An 11753-nucleotide genomic window follows, 5' to 3' on the forward strand; every position below is an offset into this window, starting at 1 on the left:
GGGCCTTAAGGGCGCCGCAGCCACGGCGGGGCCCCACAGCGTGCGCGATGCCAAGGGCCAGCCCCAAGGCTCTGCAGGGGAGGAGAAGGGCACCCCGACACTCAGAGGGTGAGTGCTTCGGCCTGGAGGGGGCACGTGGGGAGGCCAGCTCGTCAGGGGCCCTGCTCAAGAGGGCTCCCCAACACCCGAGGGGTGTGCAGGACAGGCTGGGCAGGGGGGCCAGCTCAAGAAGGCTCCCCAACACCCGAGGGGTGTGCAGGACAGGCTGGGCAGGGGTGCCAGCTCAAGAGGGCACCCCAACACCTGAGGGATGGGCAGGACAGGCTGGACAGGGGGGGCCATCCCAGGGAGGACACCCTGACACCCGAGGGATGGGCAGGACAGGCTGGGCAGGGGGGCCATCCCGGGGAGGACGCCCGACACCCGAGGGATGGGCAGGACAGGCTGGGCAGGGGGGCCAGCTGGGTGTGTTCCTCCAAGCTCTGGTCATTCTCCTGTTCAAAAATGTTTTCATGTGTTGACTGTGGCTCTTTTATTTCCCTCTAGTGGAGAAGCGTCTGAAAGAAAAAGGCCAGACTCTGTGTACTCTGCTTCAAAAGACACAAAGTACCAGTCTGTGTACGTCATATCCGAGGAGCAGGACGAGTGTGTCATCGCCACTGAGGTCAGAGCGGGCTTTCGGGGCCCACCTGCGGCCAGGGAGCCAGAACTGGGCCTCCGGCCGCGATAACCTCCCCTGTCTCCTGGGCCCTCTAGGTGTGACATGGAGGTGACGGGGCAAGTTCCGTTTCTGCAGAACAAGGAACTTCCGAGGTGTCGCCCCGACGATGCTGCTGGGAGGAGCGGACGTGCTCCTGACTGCTGCTGGAAGCCAGGTCCTCTTCCTGCCGGGGGCGGCAGGCGCTCCCGCGGCCGCTGCTCTGCCTCTAGGACGTTTCCATTGCACTATGGACAGTTGCTTTTAAAAAATATATATTTAAACGAATGGACTCGATCACTAGGTAAGAAGCACGCGCTGCCTGAAGTGTGTATTCTGGATTCTTATGAGCCAGTCCTCTCTTGAATTAGAATCACAAACACTGCCTTTATTGTCCTTTTTGATACAAAAATGTGTTTTTCTAGGTGGAAAAAATGTGCGTTATTTTTTGGACTTGTAAAAATATTTTTCATGATATCTGTAAAGCTTGAGTATTTTGTGATGTTCATTTTTTATAATTTAAATTTTTGGTAAATATGTACAAAGGCACTTCGGGTCAATGTGACTATATTTTTTTGTATATAAATGTATTTATGGAATATTGTGCAAATGTTATTTGAGTTTTTTACTGTTTTGTTAATGAAGAAATTCCTTTTTAAAATATTTTTCCAAAATAAATATTATGAACAACATCCAGAGGTGTGCTTACTCACCCCTCCTCCAAGCAGACTTGCGACGCCCACACTCATGTAAGACCCTGAGGACAGACGCGGCCTCTGCTCCGTGCGCAGTTTCATTGGATTGATGAAGAGCAACTTCCCTCGCTCCTCTGCCCCTCAAAGAGCCCTCCAGGAGTTGCCATTAGGACGAAGAAGGGGCAGGTGCCTTGCTGTGGACTGTCTTGCTCCTGGCAGCCCCTGGACTCCAGGGCAACATGGGGCCCGAGCCTCTGCGCCTCCTGTCTGCTCAGAGCCGAGAGCCTTGGAGCTGGTCACCTTCCTCTGAGCCTTACTTTCATCAGGACTGGAACAAGCCTCATTTTGGATTAAATACCCGTGAAGCACTTCAGTGTTGCCATGGCAAAAGCTCTTGGTCCTAGAATACTACTTACCCATCCATTTGATTGTGGGTTTATTTGTAGCAAATTCAGCCACAGGACAGACAACAGCAAGGACAGAAACCCTGTCTTCCTGAGTGGTCGGTCGCTACCTGCCAGGTGCCTGCTCCTCCTGAATTGTCTCATGGATCCCCCAGGAGCTCTGTTGGCTTGCTTGTATGGCCGAGGAGACGGAGGCCTGGGTGTGGACTTACTCTGGGCTGGTCAGGGGCAAAGTCAGTTCAGATCTGGGCATCTGGCTCCACACCTGAGTGCCATCATTGTTTGTCACAAACGCAGCTTCTTGTTGAGAATGAGATGGGAGTTAACAGACCCCCACCGCTGGAGCAGTTCGGTGGTTCTGAAGGATCTGTGTAGATGGTCAGCTCTCTAAGACAAGTTAGTGTTGGGGAGGAGTGGTTTATTTCTGGGGTCGGAGGGAACAGTCAGAGGGAAGAGGTTGCCTTTGCCCAGTGACCATGATGGATTTATTTCTGGACTCTTCCTGCGGAGGATGGTCAGTCTTCAAGCCCACCCTTGTATGCATAGAGGATGGAGACCAGGAAGCTACATCAGGCCAGACAGTACTGGGAAGCCACCTGGCTGGGGCTCCTGCACCCAAGACACAAACCCATCCACGCCATCGCTCTGGCTGGTTATTGTGGAATAACTGCTCCAGGAGGGACTCCAACAGAGTGACCTTATCCACAGAGAGATGTCAGCATCAAGCCCAAGTGTGGCCAAGGAAGACTTAGGCTTCTAAACCTCCTCTGCCTTCAAACTGCCCCCTGCTTCCTCTAAGGGGTAGCAGCATATTCTGGAATAAGTGAGGTCGCCAAGGTTTCTTTCAACAGTCTATAGGATCTGGTGAAAAAGTGGGGTAAACTCAGACCCGTTGACTCTTGTTAACCTGGAGTCATTCATAGCTTCCTCTCACCTTCAGAAGTGACCTGACTTGGATAATAAATGCATATCTATTTTCAAGAATATGGAATTTTCTGGGATTCTTGTGAAGTCCATTCCGTGAAAGAACCTCCATGTACTTAAAAATAATCTCACTTTCATCTTCCCCACCTTCTAGTAAAATCAGGGAATAAATTCATCTTTTATCTGGGCAAACAAGTAGCCTGCCTGAGAGCAAACGGAGACTCAGAGACGCAGCTCTGGGATTGCCGGCTGTCTGGGCACGTGTGTCCCCGGGTCCCTTCTGAGTCTGACGTTTTAATTTGACATCTAACCAGATGGTCCCTCAGCTTTCAGGGTTTATGTCATTTGCAATGGGAAATTTAGATACATTGATGAAAAACATCCATACAAACACATGGGTATTTATAGACCAGCTGTGATCCACCGCACAAGCGCCGCCCAGCATGATCAGCCTTGGGGCACGTCCTCCAGGGAGACCGCTGGGAACCAGGCAGGGAGGAGCAGTGATGACTGAGACAAGGAGATGAAAAGGCAGGTCCCTGCGGCAGGGGTGAAGCTGGCGCTGGACCTGGCTCTCGAGTTTGGAGGAGCACCCGAGCGGCGTGACCCCCACCCAGGGGCCCGCCTGCAGACCTCAACCCCATGCTCCACGTGCCACCTTCTGGGGCTGTGGTGAGACCAGTAAGTAAGGTGAGGCTCACATACTTTTCCTCAGGCCTTCTCCTTTAACTTTTCATATGGACATACTTTTGGGCTTACAGAAAGGTTGCGAGCGTCGTGCGGAGAGCTCTCATTACGACGATGGCTTTCGGATCCATCCTCCTTCCACTGATCGTCCTCTGCAGTGACGAGAGGTCCCTTCCCATCTGCACTGTAGACGCAGCTGTTATTCTTATTCAGAGGCTCACAGGCCACTGCTGCTCAGGGTGGGCTGGTTCCCGTTCCTGCTGGCTCCCCGGCTCACCCCACGTTCCTGGGTGTGTCTTACTTTCAGGCTCGACCCTGGAACCAGCTCCTCTTAGTAACCCCGGTTTCTCACGTGTGTGTTTGTGAGCCTGAAAGCAGTCAGTGGCTGAGATGCAAATAGTACGACCTGTGTTCAAGCCCCAAACAGGCCAAGGAGAGAGGAAACCCACACACCTGCTCTGTGTCACCGAGCAGTCAGCCAACAACACCCTCGTTGTTCAGCCGCTCAGTCGTGTCCGATTCTTGGTGACCCCGTGAACAGCAGCACGCCAGGCTTCCCTGTCTTTCACTGTCTCCCGGAGTTTGCTCAAGTTCATGTCCCCTGAGTCGGTGATGCCATCCAACTGTCCCATCCTCTGCCACCCTCTTCTTCTTTTCCTGTTGCCCTCAATCTTCCCCAGCATCAGGATCTTCTCCAATGAGTTGGTTCTTTGTATCAGGTGACCAAAGTACTGGAGCCACAGCTTCCCCATCAGTCCTTTCTTCAGTGAATATTCAGGGTTGATTTCCTTTAGGATTGACTGGTTTGATCTCCTTACTGTCAAGGGACTCTCAAAACTCTTCTCCAGCTCCATAGTTCAAAAGCATCAATTCTTCAATGCTCAGCATTCTTTATGGTTCAGCTTTCACATCTGCACATGACTACTGGAAAAACCATAGCTTTGACTATAAGGACCTTTGTTGGCAAAGTGACGTCTCTGCTTTTTAATACATTGTCTGAGTTTGTCATAGCTTTTCTTCCAAGGAGCAAGTGTCTTCTAATTTTGTGCCTGCAGTCACCATCTGCAGTGATCTGGGAGCCCAACTAAGGTGAAATCTGCCATGTTTCTACTTTTTCCCCTTCTATTTGCCATGAAGTGATGGGACCGGATGCCATGATCTTAAGTTATTTGAATGTTGAGTTTTAAGCCAGGTTTTTCACTCTCCTCTTTCACCTTCATCAAGAGGCTCTTTAGTTCTTCTTTATTTTCTGCCACAAGGGTGGCGTCATCTGCATACTTGAGGTTACTGATATTTCTCCCAACAATCTTAATTCCAGCTTGTGCTTCATCTAGCCCAGCATCTTGCATGATGTACTCTGCATAAAAGTTAAATAAGCAGGATGATAATATACAGCCTTGATGTACTCCTTTCCCAATTTTTAATCAGTCCATTATTCCATGTCTCGTTACTAACTGTTGCTTCTTGACCTGCATACAGGTTTCTCAGGAGACAGGTAAGATAGTCTGGTATTCCCATTGCTTTAAGAATTTCCATATTTTGTTGTGATTCACACAGTCAAAGGCTTTAGTGTAGCCAATGAAGCAGAAGTAGATTTTTTTTTAATTCCCTTGCTTTCTTTATGACCAAATGGATGTTGGCAATTTGATCTCTGTTTCCTCTGCCTTTTCTAAACCCAGCTTGTATATCTGGAAGTTCTTAGTTCATGTACTGTTGAAACCTAGCTTGAAGGATTTTGAGCATTACTTTGCCAGCATGTGAAATGAGCCCAACTATGTGCTAGTTTGAACATTCTTTGCATTGCCTCCCTTTGAGATTGGGATGAAAACTGACCTTTTCCAGTCCTGTGGCCACTGCTGAGTTTTCCAAATTTGCTGGCATATTGAGTGCAGCACTTTCACAACATCATCTTTTAGGATTTGAAATAGCTCAGCTGGAATTCCATCAGTTCCACTGGCTTTGTTCATAGTGATGCTTCCTGAGGCCCATTTGACTTCGAACTCCAGGATGTCAGGCTCTAGGTAAGTGACCATACCATCATGGTTATCCAGGTCATTAAGACCTTTTTTGTATAGGTATTTTTCAACACCATTGAGGAAGTATTTTGCCAAGAAAACTGAGCTTGAATCTGGTCAGACATCTTGATCTAGTTACCAGTTTACGGGAGTTCAGGGGGCTGAGGCCACAGTCAGGACATCACTAGGATCTACTCAGCAAAAGGTGAAAGATCAGGGAGCCCACAGATTAGAAGCAACTTGGTTAAAAAACAGTTTAAAAAATTCACAAGCCCCCTGGATGAATGTAAATGCTGATTGGGCATTTAATGATATTAAACAGCACTTGTAAACGTTTTAGATGTGAGAGCTCATTACTTCTATGTTGAACAGAGAAAGGTACTTAACTTTTAGAGAAAACTCTAAATATTACGGATGAAACAATACTATGTCTGGGATTTGCTTAAAGACAACGAGAAAGGTTGCTGGCAATGGGCGGGGAGCCCGTGAAACGAGAAGCCGGGCAGCGGGCAGCAGTGGAGCGGAGCGGGGCAGGGGGTGTGGAAGGGGCTCCACCACCCTCTCCTGTGCACGGGCAGGGACTCTCCAGGCGACGCATGATGATGACGTGCTCACTGGCGTGTGTAGCGCTGTCTCTCGTAGAAGTGTGTGCACTGCACAGTGGTCTTGAGGGAGCCTTTCTGTCTCTGACGAGAAGCCTTGTGAGACCAAATGATCAAATCCAACAGGTTGAGATGCAGCGGGTTTGCTCAGGGCTTTTGGGCCAGATCCAGGCTCTGCCCTCGCCGGCTGGGCTTGGAGATGGTCTGCGTTGCTGAACAGTGATGCTCTTCCTTGGGCAGTTCTGCAAGGACCCTGTTCTGCACGCGGCTCTGGAGGCTCCCAAAGCGCAAACCAAGAGCATTGCTCCTGCTAAAACCAGCTAATGTCTTCCGGCTGCTTTTAGCATGATCTGCACAGACCTACCTTGGCCTGTCGTTTCAGTGTGACCCGGCTCTCTGCCTCCCTTTATACTGTCCTCCCCGCGGTCCATTTAGCTCGCAGCTCTGGCCACTCCGGTGGCTGGACGTGGCTGTGCACCGCCTGCCCCCCCAGCCCCCCACCAGTCCCAAGCCTCCACCTCCCGCCTGCGGGCCCTCGACCTGGCAGCACCCTGGGTGGCGAGCACCCCACCGGGCCGTCCGCCAAGGCCCCCGGGCTGGCCCAGCACCGCCCTCCAGCCGGCCCACAGCTGAGGTGTGGGAGCAGTGACTGTGGGCGGCGTGTGTCCCAGGGCCAGCCAGGCCTCTCACTGCCTCCAGGCCCACTTTGGAGCTTGAGCGAGCGCGGTCCTGTGTGTGCACACTCGCCCGCATGGGAAGGAAATGTATGAGTCTGTGAGGACTGGTTGTGACAGAGGTTTTATTCCTCCTGCTGTCACTGGTACTTTGGGACCGCAGCATGAGGCCAAACAGATGTTATGTGAGGGGGAGCCTGTATCCCTTTGTTTTGTGTAAACGAGTGGTCACCTGACGTGAATGTGCGGATATGTGCTTGGTATCCAGCAAACAAAGCCATATGCCTTGAGTAATTTCTCAGGGTGTGAATTTTGTAGAAAAACTGTAGGGAAGTTAAGTATTTTTCCTAAAGGGCAGCTGGGTGTCTGTAGAAACATCAGCAAGAGGAGTAGGGTTGGAACTTGGGCTGAGCTGGGGCCTCGGATGCGGGACGGGCAGGCTGTGCTTCTGGTGGCATCAAGCCTCTTGTGACAGGTGTAGACGCCCGAGACATCGACAATGTCAGGCATCTGCCATTTGGAAGTGATTCAGAGGTAAACTTCTTAAAGATGGTGTGTGTCCAGGCAGAATATTAGCATTTCCCCCAGAACAACCTTGAATGACATCCATTTGCTCAAATAAACAGTTCCATTTTGGAGACACCTATCTGGCTGGCATCACCCTGGGAGGTGCAGCTGACGTCATCCTTGCCTTTTCTTGCTAATAAAACTTGAAAAGCAACACTTTCCCTTTCTCATCTTTCTCGTTTCTTAAGGAAACATCCACTGCCCCACATCTGGCTTCTCTGATTCCATATTCTGGAGCTGCTGCTAAGTCACTTCAGTCATGTCCAACTCTGTGCGACCCCATAGATGGCAGCCCAACAGGCTCCCAGGCTTGCCCTGGGATTCTCCAGGCAAGAACACTGGAGTGGGTTGCCATTTCCTTCTCCAATGCATGAAAGTGAAAAGTGAAAGTGAAGTCACACAGTTGTGTCCAACTCTTCGCAACCCCATGGACTGCAGCCTTCCAGGCTCCTCCATCCATGGGATTTTCCAGGCAAGAGTACTGGAGTGGGTGCCATTGCCTTCCGCACATTCTGGAGATTTCAGTCTTAAAAGAAAGGAGAATGGGGTCTCTGAAGTCACCAGCACAACGCAGTGTTTAAAAAGTACGGCAACCCAGACTCAGGGTCTTCCTTTTCTAACACACACAAAGAAACAGTGAGGTGTGGGTAACAGCACTCCTGACAAGGGAGCTGGGTCAGGGTTAGAGGAGACAGTCCAAAACTGTCGCAAGATGTGTGGGATCGGAAGACTGGCTGGTCTGGCAGCAGGTTGTTGGGGTGACTGCATTTCCTTGTGATGTGACCTGTGAAAACCCCGGAAATGTCGAGTGGGAAGAAGCATGAAGACCTAGAATGCCATGAGGTCAAGTTTGAACTCTCTGCCATCAACTTCTGCTGGCGACGTCTGTGCTATGTACATACTGGGTTTTACCTCTCACGTGCTCACATTAGTATTAGCAAAAAGTGAGTAAAGTTTTAAGTTAACTTGAATTTTAACATGACTGGATCAGAAGGGAGAATGTGCTCATCTTGGGCACTTGACAGGAGGCTTCATGAATGTGAATTCACCTGTGGAGACGGACCTGGTGAGGGTTTCTGCCACTTTCATGGCGCAGGAGAGCCGCACACGGCTCTGGCCAGTCTCGGGTCACCTCCCCTTGTACAGAAGTGACCTGTGATGCACTCTCGCAGCGTCAGGCCGTGCTCCTGCATCTCAAGTGGGAGGAAGTACCTTCCGTGTTTGCCACTCACAGACGCACGGCCTGAGCACATGACTCCAAGAATTAGAGTGGATGCCCTTCGTTAGAAGCTTAGAAACAACTTGAGAATAAAGATCAAGTGCAATATTTACAAGGGCATGCTTATGAGTGGAAAACATCCGAAATTCAGGAGGAGTTTCAGTTAAGGTGAAAAAGGCAGATGAGGTCCCTTCCTGTTTCTCTTGACAGAAAGGGAAGCGGGAAGGAGGCTGGTGAGCCTTTGTGCTGCTGTCTGGGTCAGCAGAGGGAAGGGTCCCAGCTGCACAATCCTGGCCCGGCAGAGTTACTGGCACTGGGCTGTGGGGGACGATCTGACTAGCAGATGCGGGGTGAGGGATGGGGTCCCTAATGCTCTGAATGCAGCAACAGCCCCTCTCGGTCACTTCTGCGTTCTCAGAGGAGGCGCTGCCCTTGGTCCGGGTTTTCAGGCCTCTCTGCTGACTCTCACGCTATTCTGACAGCATAAACTTGCTTCCCAGCCCCAAGCGGACTCTGTGGAAGGTGGGGCTCTTCCATGTGACTGAGGAATGGAGGTGGGCTCTGTCCTCCACGGCTCGTGGTGAAGCCACCTTGTGAGTCAGTCCTGGCTGCGTTTCCCTGAATGGATTTGGTGTGTCCCCAGGCGAACAACACTGATTCTAACAAACTGACCCAAACAGAACTTGGAGGCTATGTGCTCACCTTTCTCCCTTCCTGCTCATTCCAAAGCCAAGGGTGCTATTTTTATTTACTTGCTGTCCCAGGTGACCTATAGGTGTCTCCCTTCTGACGGCCCGGGAGGTGTCCCCTTGGGTATGAGGCGTGGGACCCTCCTGGGCTCCGAGGCTTTCTTCTGTCCTCAGTGGGATGAGCCTGGCTGTTGGAGGAAGACTGTTCTCCTCCTCAGCTGTGCCCACATACACTTGCTCTTCCCCGTTTGTAGACATCTGATGGCTGTAGATCTAAATAATGTTTCATTGAACATCTTTGTACATAAATGCTTGTAATTGTGTTATTTATTCGTTATGATAAATTTCTAGACTTGAAATTCATTTGCCAGAGGAAATAAACACTTAAAGACTCTAACCATCTATAAATTTCCACTAGAAAATTTGTACCAATTTATAATCCTGCCAGTTCTTCACCAACAAAATGAGTCATAATTAAGAAATTAATTCCCCAGTTTGACTAGTGAAAATAGTGATCAGAAGTAATCTGCTTTATCTGTTCAGTGGTGGCACCTGGCACCTGTTGTCCACATGGAGGACCCACTGCGTGTTGGGTGTTTCATAGACATTTTAAAGGGTGGAATAGTTCCTTCCCTTTCCCATGACCCAGAAAAGTCACAGGCTCAGTGACGGGCCCAGCAGGCCAGCCGCTGAGCAGTGAGGGCTGGCGTCCTCGGAGAACGTCCCTTCTGCAGACCCTCCCGGTGTGTTTACAGTCTGCAGTCCGTGTGGCTTGCATTTTCTTCATAGGTGGGTGTACTTTTGTCTTAATTTTTCTAAACAACTATATTTGCAATACAATCAATATGTGATATGGTAGACACACAGTGAACCCACTGTGGCATGAGTGTTGAGGACTGCGCACATTCACGAGCACAGCTGCACAGGCAAGGTGGGGGACCCGTGCCCCTGTCGCCCAAAGGCTCTGTGCATAGCCTCTGCTTCGGTCAGCTGACTCCAGTGACAGCCGTGGGGCAAGTTCACGCATGTGGACCCTTCCTACTGTGCTGGACTGTCTCTGCTCACATGTATCATGTCCCTTTTCCTTGTTTAGAAATTTTGTAAGAATTTTTCCACCCAAGCCTCCCACTTGGGGGAGGCAAAGGGACTCCTGCCTTACCTCTGCCCATGTGGAAACTGGCCACTGCACAGCTTGTCCTTGGCTGGCCTGGTCACCAATGCAGTCTTGGCTCAGAGAAGACGCACGCAGCATGGACGCCGACCCCTGGTACGGATGCTGTTCCTTGGTATGGGTGCTGGTGCTCGGAATGGGTGCTTGCCCTTAGTAAGGACGCTGGTCCTCGGTACGGACGCTGGTCCTCGGTACGGACGCTGTTGCTTGGTACGGATGCTGTTCCTTGGTATGGACGCTGGTCCTCCATATGGACGCTGGTCCTCGGTATGGGTGCTGGTGCTCGGAATGGACGCTGTTCCCTGGTGTGGACGCTGATCCTTGGTATGGGTGCTTGTCCTTGGTATGGGTGCTTGTCCTTAGTAAGGACGCTGGTCCTCGGTATGGACGCTGGTCCTTGTCTTGGACGCTGGCCCCTGGCATGGATGCTAGTCCCTAGTACGGACACTGACCCCCAGTATGGGTGCTGATCGCTTTTTTCAGCCTTCTTTTCCTACCCATGCTCCCGGGGGCCCCTCTGGGGCTACCATCAGTACCTTGCCTCCTGGGCCCCTTCTGCTTCTGGAGCCAGCTCCCTCTCTCTGCTGAGGGCCAGCCCTTGGTGGAAGCAGGGCTTCTGGTGCAGTTGGGAGAACAGGACGGGGTGGCCGAGGAGGTGGCCTCTCCTACGCGCTGCACAGAGGATTGGGAGCTGGCGTGGCATCTCCACTGGTCCTCACGGTGTCTGGGTAAATCTCATCAGTTGGCACCTGGAACAGGGTCGTGGGGAGACTTGTTGGGAAATGGTTGGAGTTAGGATGAGGTCTGCAGCTGAGGGCGTCAGAGCCATGGGAAGCCCAGAGAGCAGCTTTCTTGGGTGAAATAAACGACATTCCACAAGTCAACCAGCAATGATACAAAGGACCATGTTGCTGCCTACCTGCTCCCACCCCCCAGCCCTCCTGGTTGTTGGCAGAGAAGACATACAGCCACCCTTGCAGCATAAAGCAGCCACAGTTCTGGGTAACTAGAGAGTTTCTCCCAACAGTCCTGCCTCACCCTTCCTGGCCTTGCTCCATGCCCCTCATATCCTCGGGAACTTAAAGTTTTTGAGATATAAAGTCACCCGTTTAGACAGACCATCTGGTGAAAGAAGAGTTCTAGCCCGGTTCATTTCATCTGAATTCAGTTTGCATCAGAGTTCTTAGGCTCCACTGCCCCTCCCGCCGGGGCCCAGAGCTCCGGACACCTCACTGTGGGCAGCGAGGGTCAGCGTGCGGCCACCTCTGGGCCTCACACCTTGCAGTGCTTCACCGTGATTTCTAGGGTTCCGTTGTGAGCAGGCTCAGAGTCACAGCCTGGTCCTCCCGTGGATCTCGAGCCCGGCTGCTCTGGGGTTTGCTGACCCTGGGAAAGCCCAGAAGACAAGC

At 51.4% G+C, this 11753-nt stretch overlaps 1 protein-coding gene across 1 annotated transcript in view; it reads left to right on the top strand.

The window, feature by feature from the left end:
- DLL1 (delta-like 1 (Drosophila)) overlaps nt 1-1383 on the top strand; it is an 8826-nt gene extending 7443 nt beyond the window's left edge. The window contains exons 11-13 of the mRNA XM_010848521.1: nt 1-108; nt 547-664; nt 757-1383. The exon at nt 1-108 is cut by the window's left edge and continues 18 nt beyond it. Coding sequence (XP_010846823.1) covers nt 1-108; nt 547-664; nt 757-762 — 232 coding nt within the window. The 3' untranslated portion in view covers nt 763-1383. The remainder of the gene's footprint in view (nt 109-546; nt 665-756) is intronic.
- Nucleotides 1384-11753: the final 10370 nt, after the last annotated feature.

The sequence above is a fragment of the Bison bison genome, unplaced genomic scaffold, assembly GCF_000754665.1.
Source record: "Bison bison bison isolate TAMUID 2011002044 unplaced genomic scaffold, Bison_UMD1.0 scf7180017864269, whole genome shotgun sequence".
NCBI lineage: Eukaryota > Metazoa > Chordata > Mammalia > Artiodactyla > Bovidae > Bison > Bison bison.